Below are 24,043 nucleotides of genomic sequence, written 5' to 3' on the forward strand. Positions count from 1 at the left end.
CTGGCACGCCCTGTGTCGATGCCCATTTTCGAATTTCGAAAAACAAACTGTAATACTCCGCAGCTACCACTAGATGTCGGCCTATGCACAGCATGTGAATCTAAGCAGGTACAAGCATCAGAAATACGATTACGGTGAGTAATGTATCCCATATATCTACCTCAATGAAGCACATTATATAAGTGCAGTCCACTTTACATGAAAGCAGAACTAAGCCCAGGATTGTAGGGGCCAAACAGGCCAGGATTCATATACCAAAACAAAAGGAAGTAGAACTGCTACCTTCCAGGTTCATACCCAATTTTTGTCAATAAATGGAACAAATGGAAATCGAGGAGCCTGGTATAGTTGTACTAATGGATTAAATCCCTGAGTTAGTAACCCAAAAGTTTGTCCAGAAAGAAGAAAGGTTGAATAAGGAAACTCACACGTGTCAAAGGTTGTGAACATAAAAGGTTTGTATTAAAACAAAAAAACATCAAAAAAACATTTGAAAACAATATGTATGAGACAAATTTCAATAATCTAGACAACGAATAACTTGGTGAGGTACATAAGAACATTAAAAAAACATTTGAACGCAATATGTATGAGACAAATTTCAATAATCTAGACAACAATAACTTGATGAGGTACATGAAAGAAATCCCATTCAGGCCTTTTAGTGCTTGCTGAATGGAGAGTATTTAAGTGTGACCCAAAGGGGAAAATATTCACAAATGGTTCTGGGTTTAGAACATGCTCCATGTATAGTACATGTAGGAGTCGAGAAGGTTTATTAGACCTGTAGCCATCTAGGTCCTCGAGTTGCTTCTATACAAGGAAGCATCTCATCTTGCAGGTGCCAACGTGACAGGGGGAACTAGGTCAGCTTGTGGAATACAATTGCTGGCCTGAGGATGTTTGTTAAATAAGTACTAATCGGACATATGGATCAATACAGCCCCCTTGCACATAGTACACGTTTCGGCGGAAGAATTATCCCATTTGGAAATGCTTCTGAGGGATACATTTTGTTCTACATGAACCGCCTTCATCAGGGCGAGTAGGTGGCTTCAGGATTCATATACCAGCACAAAGCCAGACGAAAGAGCGGAATCGAAACTTAACAAGAAGCAGCTCATGCCTAGGAATTAGAGGTCAACTAAAGGAAGGGAGGAGAGCGGCAACTCCGAAGAATCGAAACTTAAGAGCATAGCAGCCTGCCCGTGAAGGTCGAGATAAGGAGGCCCAGGCAGATGGTGAGGCCGAAGAGAGAATCAAATACGCAAATAGATGGAAAATGAAGCAGCTTCACAGTGTACTGACACATGACCAGCCAAGCGCGAAGAGGTACCAACGTCTTATGTCACCCAAAACCAGAGGATGCCATAACTTTTCCCGATAAGAAGCTACAGTTTCGAGGCCATCCTCAGCCAACTTATTAGGGCTATGTGTCAAAGTACTGAGTGATGGAAGAGAGCAGGGTGAATCTTGGGGCACACCGCATCTGGGTGTCCATTCTGCATGCTGCTAATTAAAGTGGAGATTTATGTCTAGGAGTGTAACCTACCCAATCACAATTGACCAAATAATCTAGGGTCATATAGCTAGTAGAACCAATGAGACGTTGTACTTGTAGTGACGTCTATCACGAGTGATGTAGAGGGATGGGCGTAGACCTCACACCCCGTTACCATATACAGTTATAGTACCTATACTTAAGTTACCTTTTCCAACCAATAGAATTGCATGACAAACTTTCGAGTGTAACACGTCAACGATGATGAAAATTTTGCTATAACTATTGCTGTCTGAATGAAGATTTTGGGGAGTTGAAGCGAGACGGGCGAGCGCATCACTGATGATTTCCTAATGTTTCCCCGTTTTTTGTACTTGTCATTAAACAGACTTCCCTTTGCCAAACCATTGAGTTGTCCTTATTGATTGGTGTTGGAGTAAGAGAATCCTGCACCCCATCCTCCTCAAGGCGCAGCTATCTCATCTTAAAGTACTCGAGGGTGAGCTCTGATCCTATGGGCCCGTCAGAGGTTGCTGCGCCCTCCTGTACATTAAGTGGACACACTTACGTCACATATCGTGGCGAGTATATTCCTGGTGTCTCAAAATGAGTGGCTGGAGTGCTGGTCGGTTCATTGACCACTTCTGCCTCCTCTTTTGTATTCACCTTGCTTGGTTCTTCAGTATTCATTTCTTCTTCATCTTCTGGGTTTGTACATGATGGTGCAAAGGAGTGTCTCTTTGAAGTCCAAATTTGTATTACTCCTTTCAAACTTCCTGCTGTCTTTACATGTTCGTCTTTGTTCCAAGTCATTAGCTGGCACTGTCCATTCGGGCTGCAATAGATACATTTTCCTTCACACTTTCTTTGTTTTCTGGGATATGCAAACTTTGTTCCTTCTGGCGCAAATTCGCTGGCCTTCACAAAGTCTCTTATTTCTTCATCAGTCAGGTCTCTCGGCTTCCAGCCTGGTTTGACATCGATCATGATCTTCATCCCAATGGCTTTTTTCGCAGTTTTCTGGCATTGCGAGATGATCATCTTGATAACACAAAATCAGTATCATCAATAGCAGGGCTCCCAGAAACTTGAATATGTCTGCCATCCATTGTGGGACGCATGAGAAAAGTGTTCCAAACCAGCTGTCGTCATCAACTTTGTCAGTTTCATCGATCATCTGGTTCTGTAGCTTCGTTAGCATCTCTATGGCTTCTGTCAAGGTTCCATTTTCTTCATCATGGGAAGGTATAAATGTGCATGATTCTCTGATTTTTGCACAAACTCCTCCATCCATCGCTGTGATCATGTCAAGCACATATCTGTTCTGTAGAGTCATCAGTCGGATTGCTCTTAACTCTTCCTTGATTGTGTTGAATCCCTTTATTGTCGAGTTGATGGTTTGCAGTAATTCCCATCTGGTGATTTGCAACCACTTAGTATTTGCTCCAACCTGGAACCTTGGCATGATGATCATTGCGAACACAGATGACGTGAGGTTGAAGAGCATGTGCTCATACGGGATTGCATAGACTGCTTCTTCTGATTTGGCAGAAAAGTAATTTTCTCTTTTCTTTCGGGATACTAGCTCCACAGATCTCCTTTTCCTCAGGTGAGCATCTGCTTTTGGGAAATTGTCAATATTTAGGTCACTTTTCGGGATCACTAGGGCAGGAACGTGGACGTTCACTATTGTGCATATGACTCCCCAGTTTTTTGGCAGTCTTATGTATGCTTTGGATCCACACGCCCAGTATTGATCCATAATTACTGCGGTTCCGTGAGTCATTCCTGGAGCTTCAAAGATTCGTCCGCAGTTCTGATTCTCTCCCATCTTCCTCGTGCCATTGTTCCTGAAGCACAATTTTGGGCTTTCCAGTGGCACCATCTGAAGCACAATTTTGGGCTTTCCAGTGGCACCATCTGCAGGGGTCCTCCTCTGTCTCCAACCCATGTCAGTAATCTTGTGAGTTTCGGCCATAAAGGCCATAAAGGTTTGCACAACCTCTGTGAGTTCTCCATTGCTTCCTTATAGGCTCCAAAGACCATCCATGCTCGGCAGATCACCATTCCTTCTTCCCATCCATTTGGTGAAAGCACTGTTCCCCAAATCTGCATTTGGCCTCTGTGCTTCCAATTTTTTGCCTCTTCTGGAGTTTTTACTTGAACATTTAGCTTTGGGTTCACTTCCCACCTGATTGCTGCACCTTTAACTCCATGCTTCTTGTACCTGATCACATGATTCCTTGTATGGGCTCTGTTTCTTCTCTTAATGTCCTGTATATAATCATCTTCATCGGGGTAATTTGTCTCGGTTGCCCATATCAGTGAGGCATCCCTTCCCATGAACTGTCCTCTGGTGTTGCACATTGCTATGTGTGAAAGACAGTGTGCTGTCGGGACATCTATTTCTACAGCCACGAAGATCTTGGATTTCCCCATGCTGTATGGTAGGAGTGCACAAACGAAGCATTCTCCTTCTGATTCCCTTCTTCCAATTTCTTTCATGTGCTGGTACCAAATGTTGTGTGCTGTCTAAGTAGTCTTTCAGTTCAATGTTGTCTTCATGCAGGCTCCTCTTGATCCTTAATGTTTTCCTGTAGTTCGCTATAACTACATCTCTAAACGTGTATGTGTGGCTTTTCCTTGCTGGGGGACTCTCGGGCATTCTGGTCAATGGAGCAGGTTTCCTTATCTGCATCAATGTGGTAGGTGGAGGTTTTGCAATTCTCTCCTTCTCTTCTTGCATTCTTTTCCTGCCCTCTAAGTGCCTTTATTAGCCACCAGCCTGTCACTGGCCCAGTTTATGGGTGCATCATGGGCCTGGTACTTGTTCCTTGTGTCGGAACTTGTGTGATTGTCAGTACAGTCTGAGGTTTTATTTTTCAGTTCCTCATGCAGTTTCTTCGCTCTAACTATAAACGGGAATAAATGATCTATTAACATTTGTGTCTTTGCAGTGAATTCTCCTACAGCCGCTACTGTCCTTTTACAGGCTTGTGTTAAGTCTTCTTTTGTTGGCTATTCTCTTGGTTCTTCTCGGTTTCTCTCATTGTTTTCTGGGGCTGATTGTTTGGTAGGGAGTCTCATGCTCTCGATTGCCTTCGCTTGAGGTCCTGTGGCCATTGACACATGCCCTGGTTTGTGTGCATTCAGTGTGTGGGTGCGTGTAGTTGTCAGTTCTATGTTTTCATTCATTCCGTGCTGAGCCTGTCTCCAGCTCTTCTTTTCATTCATTACCTCAAGTGTGTATGTGTCACTGGTAATTACATTCATTTACAGTTTATTTACTTTACCATCGGATTTTCTTGGGACTGGAATAACTGTATAGGGTCTGGGTGCTTTTGCGTTAATGACAGTAAAATAATGATAAACACAATACATAAATACATGATGGTACGGTACGTGAGGCGTCAGCATTGACTTCCAGAGAAGTGGGGGCCCCTCTGCTTGTGGGAGGACCAGGTTACTGTTCTGGGCCTCCATCCCGCTCATACCAAAATGTCAATGTTTATTCTTTTCCCCCAATTCACTTGTTCTCAGACAGTTTGTATCATAAAGTGTCTGGTACTTCACAAGTGTCCCCCCCCCTCTTGCAGGTGACGTTTGTATCTGGATACGGGATACAGTTCCCTTGCTAGACTATGGAAAATAGATTAGACTAACACTTTTGGTGTGTCACATTCATTGTGCATATTCAAAATAGGTGAGTTCCCAGTCCACCCCCCGAATCTGCTTCAGTCCTGAGGACATGCTGGACACTGTTCAATGTGAAGAAATGGGAAAAAATGGCAATCAAAACAAATAAAGGTGAAGTTCTTGTCTCTGCTCCCTTGATCTGTTGTTAGGCAGAAACCTGTGCAGTTCCCTTAGGGACCACTGCAAAAGGCTTAGGACTACAGGTGTTGGCAGTAAACCCAATTGGTAGCAGTCTGTACCATCCAGATTTACCTGGTAGCTGTGGCTGAGCAGTCAGACTTCTCTCAAGAAGAGTTAGACAGTATATAGAGTATACAAAATAGGTACAAAGATACAGTAGCACAAGCAAACACTGACCAGAGCTTTGGTATAAAAGTATATAATTATTTATTTAAAAAAATACACTAACACTAATATGGCAAGAAAGTTCAAACACAGTCACTATCAATATATATAGATTACTTATGGAACAAGTCTTAGTTAAAACACCACTTATTTGCAGACAGAGGTGAGCGCTTAACCTAAGATGGCACTCCAATAAGTTAGTTAAAAAGTGAGGGAAAAGGCAGAATTAGGAAAGCACACAATACCAACACTTTTAAAAGAACCACAGCAATTCAGGAAAGGCAGAGTCTACTGTAGAGCAAGAAAGTTCATAAGCCAGGCCCACTCTTGGAGAGAGCAAGGCGGAATGTGTCCAAGATCACACAGTTGAATTATACTTTAAAAGTCTCTGCAGATAGTTCAAAAAGAGTTGGATCAGTTCAGAGAAAGTTAGTTAACCGGTCCCAGGTCACCCCAGGATAGAGAGTCAAGGATTTACGGGACACCTTGAACAGTCTGTTGCAAGAGAGACCAGGCGGGACACAGTACCTGAAATGGTGAGAAAACTCCAGCGGGGCATTTGTTCCTGGCAGTGGGTGCAAGTCGGTGCTTCGTCCAGGGGAAGAGAAGATTTCGACGTGGAGGAAAGCTGGAGGTCGTTGCACTGCCAGGGAAGAAACCAGCCACTGAGTTTCCCGGTTAAAAGGTACTACCCTTTTATTCACGTAGTGGTGAAGCGTGGCTATCCGGCCGCAGGGGTGCTTGGCACGAGCGATTCGACCACAAGACGATCCAGGAAGGCGAAAAGAGGGCGAACTGGTTATCCCCACCAGTTCAAAGGAAGAAGACTCTCCGGCATGAAGCTCTTCTCTGTCGTCGGGAAGTGGTGAGACGGTTCAGCAGGGCTCCACCGGCGGTGTCATCGTTGCAGGTCGGCTCAGCTTCTCCCTCTTCAGATTCTTTGGTCCTGTGGCGACTTCTGAAGTTCCAATTCCCAAAGCCCTGCTTTTATGCAGAAAACCCCCATTCATCAGTCCTAGCTGTCACTCAAACATGGTAAGTGGTGAGCCGGGCGGCTCACCACTGGGCCAATCACACAAGAGTGCGACTTGAGTTGCCGAGGCAACTCAGTCCAGGGTGCCTAAACCCCCCTCCCACACATCCTGTAGACCCAGACAGATTGGCACCACTTTTGGAGGCTTCTGTGCAGAAGCCCACCAAAAGTGGAGCAAAGGGCTCGACTTGGGTTGGAGTTACAGAGGCAAACACAAATACCATTTTAAAACCGAGTCCTGGCAAAAAGACCCAACCGGGGAATACATATTAAATAAATAACCCAGCGGTATCTTTAACATTGTACCAAAAAAGTGGTGCGTTTAAAATGAATGGGAAAATCCCATAGGAAATATTCCGGTGGAATATTTTGTGTGGTAACCACTGACACCAGCCAGAAACTCGACAAGGGGGGACTGCACAGTGCCCCCTCGAAAAACAGACCCAGGGGCAATCTAATTGCCCCTACCAGCACTTGATGGTTTGTACTGGTTCTGTTCACAATTTAAGACTAGTAAAGTCAATGGTGACTTTACATGCCCTGGGAGACAGTAGTCAGTCCCAGGGTATGGAGTCTTCTGTTTGGGGGTCACTATGACACCCCTGTGTTACTGCACTGAGGGTGCTGTGTAACACACTTACCAAAAACACATGAAACCCTATGGAGTAAAAGACCCCATAGCCCATGAAACAAATTACAAAGTCAAAGGCTATCTCAAATCATGTCTAAGAGTGGGAGAAAAAGAGTTAGCAGGAGAAAAAAATAAACCCCAAAAATCCAGCAAAGGTGCTGGGGGACTCGCTAGGTTTGGAAAATTAGCCTATACAGAGAATTCTCCCTAACACTCGCCCCTCGGCGGAAGGTTTCACTGAAATCTCCCAAGAAGTTGATGGACATAAGTGTTCTTAATCTGAGCTATAATGGCACGCAAGAGCATGTTTAGCTTAGTACTCTTCACTGGATCTCTGAGAAATGTAAGTACGTCAACATTGGTTGGTTTTCCCACTAGCTCTGGAAAGTTCTCAATGAGGTGAAAGAAGACATGGTATGCATATCTGCTGTCTTCTGGTGGTAACAACATTCGTCCTGTCTTGCTGGGTTCGGGATTATAGGCTCTTCCCTTGACGTGAACAATGCCTGCACTTTCCTGACCCGTGGATTGCAACCAGATAATTTAGCTTGGTCCACAGCTGGCTCAAGAGTTCAGAGTTTGCTGGATCTCGGATAAATGTGAGAGTTCTCCCGACAATAGCTGGGCACTTTTCTATGATACGAAATAAAAACGTATTGGTGAGTTCATCTACTATCGCCTGTGGTGGAAGCATTTGTGTCCTTATCACTGTATTCCGGTAACACAATGAAGGCTTTCACAATGACAGTAAGCATTTGCCGGATTACTTTCTTGTTGGCAGGATCTTGGATAAAGTCTGTGTCACTGGTGTCTCTCCCTACAAGTGATGGATAGGATTCCATTACTAACTGAAGGTAGGTTAACACATCTCTTGTGATATTTCTGCTGGGGAACACCATAAATGCTGCATAACAAAGTCTTGATATTTGATGATTCGGGAAACTGTGTTTAGCTCTTAAGGTAAAAGTCCTTGATCAATGTCTGTTAGTCTTGTTTCTCAACAATGCTGGAGTGTGGGTTGATTCACCAGTTTATGTGTCATGATCTCTGCTTCCAAAAGGTCAGGGTTTTCCCAACTCCCTTGGAAGCAGATCCATAACCCAGGTTCCGAGTGCCAACCAGTCCCAATTGGGACCTTTTGGACCCAGTCCTGGCGCCAGTGGCACCAGGCTCATAAATATGCCCAGTCCCAGCGCTGGAAGCGCCGGGCTCATAATGCTTGGGTGGACTTACCTTCAGCAGACCATGCTGCTTACTTGCCTGCCAGTTGAGCCTCTGATCCTCTTCTGTTTGGAACTACTTTTCCTGTTGGGTGGGGCTGGAGCCACTCCCTAGATTCAGAACACTGGAACTCTTCTGGAAGGCAGGAACTCTTTTCTTACCAGGAACTCTTTTCTTACTTAGGCGTGGCTGTGGAAGGAGACACCTAAGCACTACAGGAGGCTATTTAAACCACACCCGGTGGATGAATCTTGCTTTGCGTTATTCTGCAACCTCTGCAGCAGAACGCTCATCGTGTCTTCTGCATCCGGTCCTGGGCCTAAGGAAAAAGGCTTACCATCCTGAATCCAGTCTTCAGCAACACCTATAAAGACAAGAAAGAACAGGTTAGCATTCCGGCATCTGAAAGGCAAAGGCTTACCTACTCTTCGTGCGCTCCGGAGGTCTTCACACTGCATTCCGGCATCTGAAAGACAAAAGTTTACCAACTCTTCGCACGCTCCGGAGGCCTTCGGCGCTGCATCCCGCATCTGAAAGACAAAACAAGGTGCGTTTAAAGACATTGGGGAACTTTAATACTCACGTGCCATTACTCCTTTCCATATCTAATCCAGTGGGTATTCCGGCACCCTGCAGCCGCTCCGAACTCGTACCTGCAAAATAAAAAGACGATTAGAGCGCATAGTGAAGCAGGCAACAAGCGCTTACTTACGTGCTTCCAGGCGCTTCTATTCATCACACGGGCTCCATCTTCAACTCACTTCAGCCCGTCATCCGCCATCGCCGGAACCCTGCAAAACAAGAGACATCATTACTAAAGACTTTAAAGACATTTGAATGACTCGAAACTTACCGTTCGTGCAGTAAACGACGGACAGCAGTCCTCTGAAGTCAAGAGGCCTGCGCTACCTATCCAGTGAAGAAACTGGTTACAGCACCCTGCCCCGAGGCAGATGGAGAGCTTGGCATTCACTTACCTAAGGTGAGAGCGTTAACCTTTGGGGGTCTACAGGAGAGGAGAAGAGGAAAGAGATAGGGACACCCCAATAACCCCAGTTCATTAACCCCATATTTTCTATCTGCAGACATCTTACTCTACACGTCAGGCATACAGTGCACAGAGGTCCAGCCCAAAGAGCCAACCGGGTGCTACACATCACCTTTGAAGATACGGTAGTCGCCCAGTCAAGACCGGCGCCTCTGCGAGAATCAGGTGAGCGTTACATTATGTCAACAAAATGTGTTGTGGCTTAAATGCGCAATTCTCTTCTTCACCCTGCAACTATGATGCACAGAGTGTCCGTTTTATGTCCTTTTCCCCCTTTTTGCTTAGAGGAAATGTCCAATTTAAGCCACGATTTGCTCAAGAGTTCTTTGTCTTGGCTTTGCTGCTCATGCGTCCTTCTTCCTCGTCTTGAATCTCGCATGCACGTGCTGAGGTTCTTCCCCGTTGTCTGTAGTTTCTTCACGGTGGGGTGCAGCTATAGGGCTTTCTCCGATATAGGGCTTAATGTCATTGAGAAAAATCCATGCTCTCCTGCCTTGCAGTTTCACAGCTGAAGGAGTGCAGTCCTCCACGATGAAAGGGCCATTGAATCTTGGCTCGTCCCACCTCTTCCTCGTGTGTTTTTTTTACTGCCACCACATCTCCAGGAAAGATGAGTGGAACACATAGACCTTGAGCTGGGTCTGTTGTAGCGTCGCCTGCTGTGTTCTGTGCTGTGCTGCACCCTTTTCGTCGTCGATGCAGTTGGTCTGAAATTACAGTAAGACTGGATATCATGCAGTTCAGGTATTCTTGTAATTCAGATCCCAGGACCTCTCGGGTTGGCTGGGCATCACATCTAGCTCTGTCTCGGGGGGGTTAGGTGAGTATTCATTCTCCTTCCTGTGACTATCTCGTGTGGCGTAAGATGATGGTCCGAGCCTGGTTGGTTCCAAAGAGCATACAATGCCAGTGGAAGGCAGTGCAACCATCCCCTCTTTAGAGTAAGTTCAACTTGGCTATCCTTTCTTTTAACAAGCATTTGAGCTTCTCACAAATACCATTACCTTCCGGATGATACGCCGACGAGAACTTGTGCTTTATACCAAGTAACAAGCTGATCTGTTCAAAAACTGCATTTACAAAATGAGGCCCATTGTCTGATCTCATCACCTCACACACCCCCCATCTAGGGAACACTTCCCTCACCAGAATTTTGGCCACACACGTAGAGTCTGGGTGTGTACATGGACCTGCTTCTATCCATCTAGAGAATGGACACACCACTACAATTAAGTACCTGTACCCGTTACACATTTTAATCATGTTGACGTAGTCGATATGCAAGTACTGAAAAGGCCCATTTGGCCGGGGGATGACTCCTCTCACTACTTTCAGTGTGTGCCCAGCTTTGAATTGCTGGCAGATTATGCAGTTCACCATAAAGAATGCAACATGCTCAGCTGAATTCGGTATAAACCAGTCTTCCGCGAGCGTTGCTGCTAAATTTTCCTTTGACATGTGTAGTGGGTAATGCAATTGCTCCAATGCTACTTTTAGTAGGACTACAGGCATTACTTGTTTACCAGTGCTGTCTTGCCGCCACAATCCATCAGAGGGGTTTAAAGAACACCCTCGACGTTTCCACAGGTTTTTTCCGTCCTGTGCTGCCTCCCCTTGAAACTCCATTAGTTGCGTCTGCCCCATATTACTATAGGATTCAGGTGTTGTTCGTGCCACCATCATTCTCTCATGGGTACATGTCACTTCCACTTCCATGATCATCTCACTTTTGGATGCCATACGCTTGGCTTCTGTGTCTGCTGCATGGTTTCCGCATGACACGAAATCTGTCCCGTTCGTGTGGGCAGTGCATTTCACGACCGCTATGCCCACTGGGAGCTGTAGTGCCTTAATCAGCCTGTTCAAAAAGACTGCATGCTGCACTGGTGTGCCGTCCGCTCGGAGGTAGCCCCTCCTTTTCCAGTCTGCTAGTCCTGCGTGCACTGTGGACGTCACATAGGCGGAGTCACTCTACACCATTACTTCCTGGTCTGCGTGATTCTCTATGGCGAGTATCAATGCCAATAATTCTGCAGCCTGTGCTGAATAAGGAGATGGTATTCGTGCACTGACGACTACCCGGAATTCTCCGTTTGCTATGTGTTTCATTACGGCAACGTCTGTATATCTTTGTCCGTCTTCTTGGTCGATTCTCGAAGAGCCGTCGATGAAAACGATCTCTCCTCCCGCCAGGGCATTTTCTCTCACCCTGGGGATTTTATCATAGAATTCTTCATAGTTCGCACAGTCATGTATCGGCTCTCCTTCAGTGACTGGCTCTGCTATGAATGTAGCTGGTTTCACTGTTTTACATCAAACTATTTTGATCGATGCATTAGATATGATCACTTCATATGCAGAGGCTCTCTGAGACGTCAACGTGCCTTTAGGTTTCTCTAAAATAGCCAACAGTGAATGTTCGACGTATAACATCATGGAACATCCCATCACAATAGTGGTTGCCTTTTCTATGGCGAACACTGCGGCAGCTAAACTTTGTTCGCATGGGAAGTGCCCTCTGATTACTGGGTCCAGGATCCCACTGTAATATGCCAGGGGCTTATACCCCATCGAAGTTTTTTGAGCAAGCACTGCCGTCATAACGTTACCACCTGTGTGCGAAAACAGGTAGAATTCCTCCGCATTATTAGGAATTCCGAGAACTGGAGCTGTACAAATCGCTTTTTTGAGTTCAGCAAACCCTTTTTCCATTGCCTCAGACCATTCAATCTTTTCCTTTGTCTCCTGGGCTTTCTTTAGAGCCTGAAGCAAAGGCCTGGTGTATGAGCTTTAGTCTAAGTCATGCTCTAACATAGTTACATAGGCAAAGAAAGCTCTGCATTTGCTTTATCGTGTGTGGCTTAGCCGTGTTCAATATGGCTTCAGCCCTTTCTGGGGTCACTTTTTTTCCCTCATGCGAGATGAGTTGGCCTATGTACAGCACTTCCTGTTGACAATACCATAGCTTTTCCTTGTCAACCTTATATCCTTTCTCAGCCATTATGGTCAGTTACTGAACAGAATCGGGCCTGCATTGCTCTTCTGTGGTGCTGCAGATTAGGATGTCATCTACATACTGCAAGACGATACTATCTAATGCAATATTGCCTAGGTCCATCTGTAGGACTCTGTTAAATATGGACGGGGACTCGCAGTACCCCTGTGGCAACGTTGTGCTTTTCAGACGCATTTGTCTGAATGTAAATGACGTCAGATCTTTGGGGTTCCAGTGCAACGAGATTGTCAACTAAGAAGGAATATTCTTTACCCCCTATGATGACATTCACCCTAGGTTCCCTGTTAGGGTCTCGAGTCACTGATAGGATAGAGCACATCAGGGTTCCCCGTGAGCTGTCCTAGTTCATATATAAGTTTGGCCCATTATACACTTGTGGATTCCCTCCACTCCCTGGGCTGCCTCCCCTTCCGGAGTTTGTGCCCTGAGACAATTGCGGTGGTGCCTGTTGAGATTGCCCTTGAGGCAAATTCCCCATGTTTGGGGGTTGAACCCATTGTTGCGCACCCTGCTGCACACCTGGTGCTTGCTGCTGCACTGCGTGGTTTTGCGCATTGCCCTGTTGTGAGATCGCAGGTGGATTCGCAATGCCTCTCCCATTCCTTGGCTATTCTGCTGCATGTCTTGACTTCTGCACGTGCGCGCCAAATGCCCCACCATTCCACTCAGCCAACATACTGGCGGTGGTCGGATTATTTGTCCGTTTGACATATCTGGGTTGCCCATTTGCACGTTTTGAAAACCTCCTTAATTACTCTGGAAACCTCCTTGATTACTTTGCCATCCTCTTCCTCCAATTCCTCTTCCCCTTGGGTACTGTCCTACTTTAGCCTGGTTGTTCTGCTGTGGGATAGCCAGCTGTTGTAAGCTCTGTTCAGCTAGGCTAGTTAGCATGGCTCCTTCAAGAGCGTACTTTGATCATTTCTTTTGCACCAGCTTCGCTTCCTCACCTTTTTGTCTTGCTTCCTTTTTTCAATTCTTTTCTTGCAACAATCTGCAGTAATGTGCGATAGTCAACTGTATTTCAGCCCAAGGTTTAGCCTCAACTCCTACCAATTTCTTGAGCTGTCTGGCAACCCTACGCATAATATGTGGTAAAACACGGGTATAGATTTTGTCCAAGATTCATGCGTTTTGAGCACCCACGCGTCTTGGAAATTCTGGATATAAATCAACGGATCTTCTGACTCCTTCATTTTGCGCGTCATTATAGCTTCCATATCTGAAGTGTCTGGGTACAGCACTCGTAGCGCTTTCCATACTGCTGCTCTGCAATTATTAAATGGTGCTCCGTCATGAGCAGTGTTAATCGTGGTTACCCCAGGGTACCCTGCCCGTGTCCACACATTGTCTGCTCTCTCAGCAAGTATGGCGATCAGGAGACCTTTAATGTCCCCTATTTCAAGCGTGACACCCCCTGTCACTTTTTCCAACTCGTGTATCCATTTCCCAGCTCCCAATGTCAGCATTGCAAGCTTGTTTTTCAGGTTTTCGCGATCCATGTATGGCCATGGAATATATTGCGGTCTTGCTCCCCTCTTTTCTAGCAGCGGAAATTGGAATGGACACCCTTCTTTCTCTTCTCTCATAGCTCTCCTGTCTACCGCTGGAGTAATATCCCTGCATCGCCGTCTGCCTGGCAATGTCCTTAACCTCTGACCATGGGGTGTTCCATCATGCCGGTCCGACTGTGTGGCAGACTCTGATGTCCTCGGTGAGGACTCACTAGCATCCGACCATCGTACCCCTTTGTCCCTTGGGAGCCGCTTTTCGCACCATCTCCCTTCTTCATTTGTCTCGAGCTCCGTTTCCTCTCCGGAGTCGGACATTGATTGTTCCCAATTCACGCAACTCCTTGTGTCATCATCATTTTTACTGATTTCTAGTCTGTCCAGGGACAGTCTCCTGCTCCCACTACTTCGGGTGATATCCTCAGTGTCATACAGCTGAGTGCTCTCCAGGCGCTCATCTTCCCTTTCCCCTTGGGATATTTGTTCTAATCCCATTTCGTCATATTACTTATCGATCGTGTTCCCGATGCTTCTGGTGTCGAAGTCATCTTCAATACTTGCCCTGGTCGTGCCTGGTACTGAGCCATACGCAGGGAAGAATTCTTCAATGTCTTCCCATTCTACAACAGGATTGGGTTTTTTAACTTCCCTCTCCAGATATTCGAGATCGCGTGCCCGCTGTCTACGCTTACGTTCTATAACGTCATCACATTCTTTGCGCTTCCTCGCCTCTTCTCTGACCTGATCTTATTCTCTCCTCCTTTCATTTCTACGTTAATTTTCCCTTCAAACTTGCTTGTCCCTTTGTCTCTTTATCTTGTCACGTACTCTTTGTTCTTCTTCTAAACCTTGCTGTTTCTGTCTGTCCAAGGCATAGACTGCTCTCTGTTTGCGATCGAGCTGTTTCTTTTGCTCTTCGCGATATAGCTGTTCACGCCTCAGTCTATCCTTCCGTCTTATCCTTTCATCCCTTGACTCCTTGTCTTTCTCCCTTCTCTGCGTCTCATCTAACCTCTCTATAGGTCTCACATCATCATCATCACTTCCTTTTCCATCGAGTTTCAACAATATCTGTCCTCCCATCCATTCGTCTTTTGCGAATGCTATCTCATCAGTTCTGCTTTCACCTTCTTTCCATTTCTTTCCCTCTCTCTCCTTATCGAGAGATGCACTAATCTGTGTTGATCCTTCCTCTCATCATTGCGTCTCTCCTTGTCCCTCGGGACTGCGGAGGTAAGAATTGTGTCCTGATCCTTCCCTCGGTTTTCGTCACTACTGTAAGTAGGTGACTCATATGCGGGGTTGCTGTACCCTGTGGCTGCTTTAAGCCCCCTTAATGAGTAGAGTCCCTCAGGCCTACTTCCCTCGGTTTCTGTTTCAGGCGGGGCAGGTGGCGCGGTAGGCGTCTCACCCCCCTCTGTGCATACGTTTAATAACCAGTTTGGAGGTGGCTCTACCTCCTTCAACTGTTCGAACATTTTCCAAAGTTCTAGAACAGCGAGGCATTTCTCTAGTTTTTTTCTCTGTATTTGTGTCATGCAAGTAAGTTGTCATGTGTTGTAAGACGGCTTTAGATAAAGACCCATTTTGTGGCCGCAGCATAAACATCTTGTGGGTGGTGCCCTTAACACACTCTGTGCTATATTTCTTAAGCTTGGGTGCATGTTTCGGCAGTTGCTTACATAAGTGTGCTAATGGTGTAATTTCTTCCATGCTTAAATCTGTTCTACTTTCCTCTTAAACCCCACCTTTCAATGCTTCCATGCAATTTTAACACTTGTCAATAATATGAGCGAGCACCAAACAATGCAGGCTCCAATCCAATTTTCTACCACCAAAACTTTATCACCAATTTACTCATCAACATCAACCCATGTGCGATGCCCTCTCAACTATAGAATTGCGTAAAAACCCTACTTGTTTTCAACCAATACAAGACAAAATTCCTTACATGTGACATACAACAGAACAGGTACAACAGACATTTGACGGACTAGGCAGGCACCAGCTGGACACAAATATCTCTGCCTTCTAATTAATACCCCGACATGGAGTTTAAACGAACTCCTTTTACAACATATTTAACCATCTTAGTAGCCTATTCGTTCCCTATTATGTGGGACTATGAGTTCACGTTTCTTCTGACCGCTATATTAAAGCGCAGGAACAAGGCAAATGCTCTCTCTCCTCAGGTGTTCGCCCTGGAATCCTCTCTTCTCGGGTGTCTACCCCAGTATTCTTTACTATCTCAGGTGTCCACCCTGGTATTTTTTACTATCTCAATTATTCTCGAGTCATTATCCCCTTATATATATACAGCCTTCTCTACTTCTGACTAATTTGTTTATTCCACCTCCCTCCGTTACCTTTTTCCCTTACTTGTTCTAATGCCTGTGACATTTGCCAAAGCACTTAATTTCTTTGCTTAACTCACCGCTCACATGGTTCCTCTCTGGATCCTCGGCGTTACCGCCTCCTTTGGTCTTCCGTCTGTTCCGATGCCCATAGGAATGGAAGGATTTATGTTTGTAAAACGGGTACCTTCAAACCCACTGCAGGTTTTAGATAGATTAATACTATCATTGTCAACGGGAAGCTTCACAGTCTACTTGGCCAAACTTGCAAAGGACTTGTGATATTGCCGAAGACCTAGAGTTACTTTGTGTTGATGGTCAATAGGTGTCTTATCAATAATCAATAGTTGATTGTCCAAACCATCCTCACCGCTACCAAGTGTACAGGAGGGCAGAGCGACCTCTGATGGGCCCAAGGGGTCAGAGCTCACCCTCAAGTACTTCAAGACGAGATAGCTGCACTTTGAGGAGGATGGGGTGCAGGATTCTCTTACTCCAACAACAATTAATAAGGACAACTCAATGATTTAGCAAAGGGAAGTTTGTTTAATGATGAGTACAAAAACGGGGAAACATTAGGAAATCATCAGTGATGCGATCGCTCGTCTCGCTTCAACTCCCCAAAACCTTCATTCAGACAGCAATAGATATAGAGAATGTTCGTCATCGTTGACGTGTTACACTCGAAAGTTTGTCATGCAATTCTATTGGTTGGAAAAGGTAACTTAAGTATAGGTACTATAACTGTATATGGTAACGGGGTGTGAGGATTGGATAACTCTTATCGGGTGGGTGTTTACGCCCATCCCTCTACATCACTCGTGATAGACGTCACTACAAGTACGACGTCTCATTGGTTCTACTAGCTATAGGACCCTAGATTATTTGGTCCATTGTGATTGGGTAGGTTACACCCCATGACATAAATCTCCACTTTAATTAGCAGCATGCAGAATGGACACCCAGATGCAGTGTGCCCCAAGATTCACCCTGCCTCCCTTCCATCAATCAGTACTTTAGGGCTATGTGTCAATTAGTCGGCTGAGGACGGCCTCAAAACTAGCTTCTTATCAGGAAAAGTTATAGCATCCTCTGGTTTTGGGTGACATCAGACGTTGGTACCTCTTCGCGTTTGGCTGGTCACGTGTCAGTACACCGTGAAGCTGCTTCATTTTCCATCTATTTGCGTATTTGATTCTCTCTTCGGCCTTGCCATCTGCCTGGGCCTCCTTATCTCGACCTTCATGGGCAGGCTGCTGTGCTCTTAAGTTTCGATTCTTCGGAGTTGCCGCTCTCCTCCCTTCCTTGAGTTGACCTCAAATTCCTAGGCATGAGCTGCTTCTTGCTAAATTTCGATTCCGCTCTTTCGTCTGGCTTTGTGCTGGTATATGAATCCTGGCCTGGTTGGCCTCTACCATCCTGGGCTGAATTCTGCTTTCCATACCCCTTCCTGAGTGTTTAGGATTGGCACTGGCCATAAGGGGTCGCCATGCATGGCGTCCGTATATGATATGATGTGGCATTTATAACACGCCTGTACACAAGTGTTTCATGTGCAGCTTTCCGACCCTGTAGTGTCTAGCTCATAATTTCCAGAAGTTGAAAACATGAAAAAGATGATGGATTAGGAGTGGTAGAAGTTATGATTGTAATTACTGTTTTCTTTGTTAACCTCTAATTTGCCAACTGAAATGTGTATTGAATTTGTTCCAGCAATGTAGCAACCATTCTGCCAACTTCCCCTGAAAAGAGTGATGGTCCAGTCCTTTTCCTAGAGTGCATTTGTCTATTTTGTGAAAACTACTTTGACGTTTAGGAATAGGTAACACTTGCTAGTAGTCTTAAAGAAGAGCCAATTGTCAAATGTTCATGTAATCTCAAATGCCTTCTTGTGGTGGCCTATCCCGACCATGAGTGAAGCAATATGGGCAATTTTGCACTGATGCTTTTTGTATTTCGAATACACCTTCATACCGTATTCCCACAGTGTTACTTGCCGTCCCTGACTTATTCTATAATGGAAATGATGGGCAATATGCCTTGAGGTTTCATTGATCAAACACATTTTGTCCATGTGGCACATAAATTCTTTCAAAGCTCTTTTGTCATTTTTTATTGAGTGGGTTCATCAAGCAGCTCTGGTTGAGACGTGTCCTGTTTTATTCTGCCTACTTCAGCAAATCTGAGAAAAAATGACATCTACTCACATTTTGAATAACATTCTCTTTGTTTATAGTGGTTTTGGGAAGTGGTTCAAGAAATTACTCCAGAGGAGCGAATTTTGCTGCTACAGTTTGTTACAGGAAGGTGAGAAATTAAAATCATTACATTTGATATTTCTTGTGGGCCCATTTTATTCTTATACTAAACGTAGTATCCGCAGAATCTGTTAGAAAACATTTTTAGAAGTGTGTAGAAGTGTTAAATAGTATGGCAGCTGCATTCCCAACCCATTTTTCCTTTTATTCCATCTTGAAAATATTCATATGTAAAAAAGGCAGTCTTTTATGGTGCAGAATTCTTATTTTTGATATAAGCATTGCTTTTACTAACGCAGTTAATCATAGAAGCCTTAAGTTGCTAATAGTTGACACGATTGGTCTATCATAGTAAAAATGTGATCATACCTAAAATAACTAAGAATAGTTTTGGAATTATTTGTCATCAATGTTTGCTGTTATTTTGTAATACTACAGAATGCCTCCAAGAGTAGACAATATTTCAAAAGCAAGCTCTATATTTCAACATATTAAAGGAATAGTGCACTCATAAATATTATTGTCCCGAGCGTTCGGCATTTGTGGTTTAAAGCATACGTAGATTGATTGTAAAAACATTTCCTATCCACCTCACCGTAGTTTTCCTCAGTGTTACACATGCGAAATCAGGCAGCAGGCCCTGGGCATCTTGTGCTAATCTTATCTGTTCTTCCATCGCCCTAAGTTCAAGTGCCTCTGCGGCACTAAATCATATCCCCCCACCGCTGAAGCTGACATCCCCATTCCTAGCGATATTCTACACCTATCTCCATGACGTTACGGTGCAGCGTAGCCAAACACGTCCAGTCATCACCTACGTCTTGACATCAATTGTCGCAGAACCCGGAATATCAACACCCATCTTCTCACAGCACAGCGTGTCCCAATTCTGAATACAAAACACTTTTTTTAAAGGAAACCGCAATTTATAATGTGTTTTTATTTCACAATAAAAGCTCCGAGAATATCCGCCGATTTCCATATTCAACCAAATTTGAAATTTCTTTCTTGGCTTCGATCCACAAATCTTTATCGTGAGTCACACAGTGTTCCTTTGGGTATAAGATGCACATTGGATGCACCGTGAATCGCAAGGCTTCAGCATCAGCTTGTTGCTAGACCACCGTAAATGATGTCAAGGTGCTTCTTATTGCTGGTACCGCGAAAGGGCATATCGGCCCGGGGCGATCGTTCCACAAAAGCATGATAGTAAGCCAGCCATTTAGGTTTATCTGCAACTGCCTGCTGAAGAAGCCATCCATTGGTATCTGGAAATGATGACATTTGCAGAATGGCAGGATGTAGCTGTGTAGTGTAGAAAACATAACAGAAATGTGTCTCAGTAGCCGTTATTTATTCTAATTTATCAATTTACCCATTAATTCTGCACTGTGTGAAAACTAATGATGAACACAAACGTGAAACCATGGAAACACAGAGAAAACATTGTGGAAAGTTGGAGTCTACGATGTGCTTGAGAGGTTAGTGCTATGGAGTATGTTTAGATCGCAATGGTATGACGAAGCTGACAGATGAATTTGAAGAACACATAGACAGCATTCTAACGGAATATTAGCATAGAATTTGGCGTTGGTGGAACCTGGGGGAACCCAGACGTGGACTACATGCATTTTGGTGCTGGACTGCCCATGTGCCCGGGACAAAGACAAGTACACACAGGTTGTTTTTGCGTGTCATTGCAATATGCCACATACAACAACCCATTACAATGTAAGCCAGCAATACCGGTCAGAAAATGAAACCTTGACTCGTTTGTCTATAAACTCGTCTACAGTAAAACTTACATAATATTCGGCATTTCCATTCTCTCTCAGATCAACGAATCTTCATAAACTGAAATTACATGTTCCTTTCTCCACTTTTGGAATGATGAGCCTTATCATATTTGACGGTATTACACACCTCCCTTCATTCATTCCATTCCAAATCCTCCCTTTCTTCCAAGGACGAAAAACAATTGAACCTTCTGTGGTGTGCCTATGCTAAGTTTACTTTTGGTAAAGGAAAGCCACAAATCAAAAACACACTGTGTAGGATGTGTGGGTGTGCACAGCTCACAAGCAAAAATCAAACGCAGTGACCTTCACTCCCATGGGATCGATTAGCCCTGCAGACCAACGTGGCATTTGAAATATTTTCGAAAAACAAATTGTTTGTTTTCCAAAAATATTTCGAAAATCAATGCCGCGCGATCGTGAATACTTTTTTATTCTTCAAAATGTATAGTGCTTTACTTATTTTATGAAAACAGTTCCAGTTAGTGTCCTCCCCATTGTCACATCTGCATGCGTCCTGTTTTCGAGGAGGAATGTGCTCTGCTGGTGATAACGTGAGACACTCGCAAGTCATAAATACAAGTGCCCTTCCATCTCCACTGAACTTCCCGCGCGCTAACAAATGTTGAAGTAGAGGCGGTATATCCCGCCCCCCTGAAACATTCTTGTACCGGTCAAATCATGTCTAAGCTAAGGTTGGAGACACCTCCATGCCTCCTGTGCCTATTTGCATCACCCATGTTTCATATAAGTGTATTAACGGTGAGCTAATGTGCATGCTTTAAACCTAATTTTGTTTACTTTCAAATGCCTTATTTTTGAAGGCCCTCAGCCCCACTGCTCACTCTCCCAGCGCCGTGCACAGCCAGCCCCCACCACCTCTGTCAGCTCAGCCCGTCTCCTGTTCTCACGGCAATGCAGCTATTCATTTTTGCAAGTAGCGAGTATTGAGCCCTAACAAAATGTGCTTGTACGAGATTGTCAGACCACGCCCTGCTCCAACTTTAGTCCACAATCTGTCTCTGCTGACTGACTCATGCCATCTCCAACCCCTTCCTGCCAGGCCGTGGTCCCCTGAAGCCATGACCCCTGTTCCCTTTGAGCACATCTGGTCCCCAGACCCTAACACCACACCACCTCAAATTTATCTCCCATATACCTAATCTAGAGCGGTCATATATTTTGGTAACACTAAGACCTATCCCCAATGTGTTTGAAATCGTAAGACTCCAAAGGCCGCAAATCAGAGATTAGCCCTTCTGATTAGGCATCCGATACCAACAACCTCTAACACATGCCCCCATAAAAAATATAGGTCAGAATGCACTTATTTCACACCAACAGCCCCCTCTCATGCTTTGTTTTGCTTACAGTCAATAGTTCTTGCATGCCAAGTTTGTTATCTAGCCTAGGTCTCATTCCTTAGTGGGACGTGTATTTATTGAGCTATTTGGACACGTGCTTGCTAGGGCAACTGCAGACCCCGCAGTTGCTTTCATGCTGATATCCATCTGACCCTCCCATGATCAGTGAAAGACGCACAAGAGCTTGACGAAAGCGGGAAGGGGGAAAGCACCGACTTACACTGTATGGCATCCTCCAACAGGCACTTCTTGCAAAAAAATTGACAAAGAGGATACATTTGAAAAGATAATTTGGACGCTTAATACTTCTTTATACTTTTAATAGCTTTGAAATTCAAGTTAAATAGATTTCCATTGGTCATGTACAATGTATAAACATTGTTGAACATAAAAATCGCTGCTAATCGTTTGTACCGGGAAGTGAAATGTTCTGCAAGGTCTGCTTTCGGTGGACAGGCAATGTTTTGTGGCAATGTATGTGTCCTAGGAACAAAATCGTGAGCGATTCCGTGTGTATGCATGTCCAACAAAGTCAAAGTGAGATCTTTCACAAAATCAAATTCCATTTCCTGGTATATTGTCTTGACCACCCATTTTTTACTTCTTTTTGCAAAGGCCATTGTGTAACGAAGCATCGCAAAGTTTCCAATAGTTCTGGATTGTTGTCTCCCTATGTTCTCGTTATGTGCTAATACCGCTAGTAATGTTCGATATTGCTTCCCATCTATGCCGAAATGCAATCTTTTGGGCCTGTATTTTAGGCACATATTGTGGAACACCTCCAAATCTCTGGTGTGGCAGAATTCTGTGAGTCCCTTCAGGTCTCTTGAAAGAGCTTTATCAAACACAATCTTCTCAAGAGCTTTGTGTGGAGGTGAAGATGGAACCAACCACTTCTTCTTGCGTTCCTGTTCCTCCGATAAAGGTCCATGTGCACATTGGTGAAAATTTAGGTTTTCTGTCCATGAGTGAACGTTGGAACATTGGTGCATCAATGAGCGCTATTTTTCAAGTAAAATTTCCACAGACCCATCACAAGTTGTGGAGCTCCACCAAAGATGGTTGCTGAAAGACTGGGACCACTGTAAAAAATGTTCAGAACCCTTTTTTTTTTACCAGCAGCTGTGATTATTTATTGATTGATTTGGCAACGTGCCATACATCAAATTGATGGTGAATGTTTGGAAACTGCTCTCGCATGGCCTTGGTTATTGAAACATGTCTGTCTGTGGCTATTAGGTCTATTTGCATTCCCCTCAATTGGAGATCTTCCAAGGATTGTATAAAACCATGTTTCTCCATGGCCACTGAGGATTTGCATTCGGACACCTGCACGACCACCGAACTCACCATTTCATTTAGTTTGCGTGTCCTGAAAGTGTTATGTGCAGTTCTCCAGCATGGGGTCTGGCATGGATTCACATGCTCATGAATATTCCCCGTCGTCAGGCTGGAAATCCTCGGTAAAGAAAAAATCAGTATCAGTTTCGGTTCTGAACTGTCTTTCTTAGTAGTAACCAAACACTGGTCGCTGGGTCATACTGCCCCCAGCCAATGACTGTCCTCTCCCTAAGTCCCTCCCCTGGCAGCCATTCTCAGATTTTTACCTCACGTTCAAGTGTTGGGAGTCCTCGTGCTATAGCTCTCAAGCTTTTACTGCGTTTTCGCACTTTTTTCAAAGAGATTTTCTCATTTTTTCGGTTAAATCGAGCCTCAAGATCCACCGTTCTGCTTTCAATAACGGGGACCCGTTTTGGAATTTTCTACGCCCCTCATGGGTGAAGTTTTCGTCGAGTTACGCTTCTTGGAGGATTCCAGAAGATCTGAGGCCTACCATGGACATGGCCCAGGACAAGGGAAGCTCGACGCCCGGATCCAAGCTGTTCAGGAACTGCCCTGGATGCGGGTTACAGAATGTTTTCAAGAAGGACGAGCATTCGAGATGTCTCTACTGCCTTCATGAGGACAAGACGCACGTGGAGAAGGACTGTGCGTTCTGCAAGAACCTATCGGAACGGACCATGAGGGATCATTGTACCCGCCTCGCCAGCTGGCTGGAGAAGGGCCCAGCAGCTGAGAAGAAGAAAAGGACAGAGCAGTCTTCTAAGTCCTGTGAGGACGCCCCGGCGACGGGGGCCCAACAGAAGGCTAAGCACCGCGGGCACCGGGAGCGCCAAACGGTCGGCTCTTCGGCTGCCAGGCAGGTCGCGCCTTCCCCAGCACCATCAACCATGAGCCATCGCTCTGGTCCGGGGAAGAGGAAATCCGA

General features: G+C 45.0%; 1 protein-coding gene across 3 annotated transcripts in view; it reads left to right on the top strand.

Annotated features, from left to right (window-relative positions):
- Nucleotides 1–24,043, top strand: part of HACE1 (HECT domain and ankyrin repeat containing E3 ubiquitin protein ligase 1) — an 838,224-nt gene that overhangs the window by 615,948 nt on the left and 198,233 nt on the right. For all 3 annotated transcript variants that reach the window (XM_069606519.1, XM_069606520.1, XM_069606521.1), the window contains one exon: nt 18,593–18,663. In XM_069606519.1, the coding sequence (XP_069462620.1) occupies nt 18,593–18,663 (71 nt within the window). The remainder of the gene's footprint in view (nt 1–18,592; nt 18,664–24,043) is intronic.

This window comes from Ambystoma mexicanum, chromosome 4p, assembly GCF_040938575.1.
Source record: "Ambystoma mexicanum isolate Mex_15411 chromosome 4p, UKY_AmexF1_1, whole genome shotgun sequence".
In the NCBI taxonomy this organism is placed as follows: Eukaryota; Metazoa; Chordata; class Amphibia; order Caudata; family Ambystomatidae; genus Ambystoma; species Ambystoma mexicanum.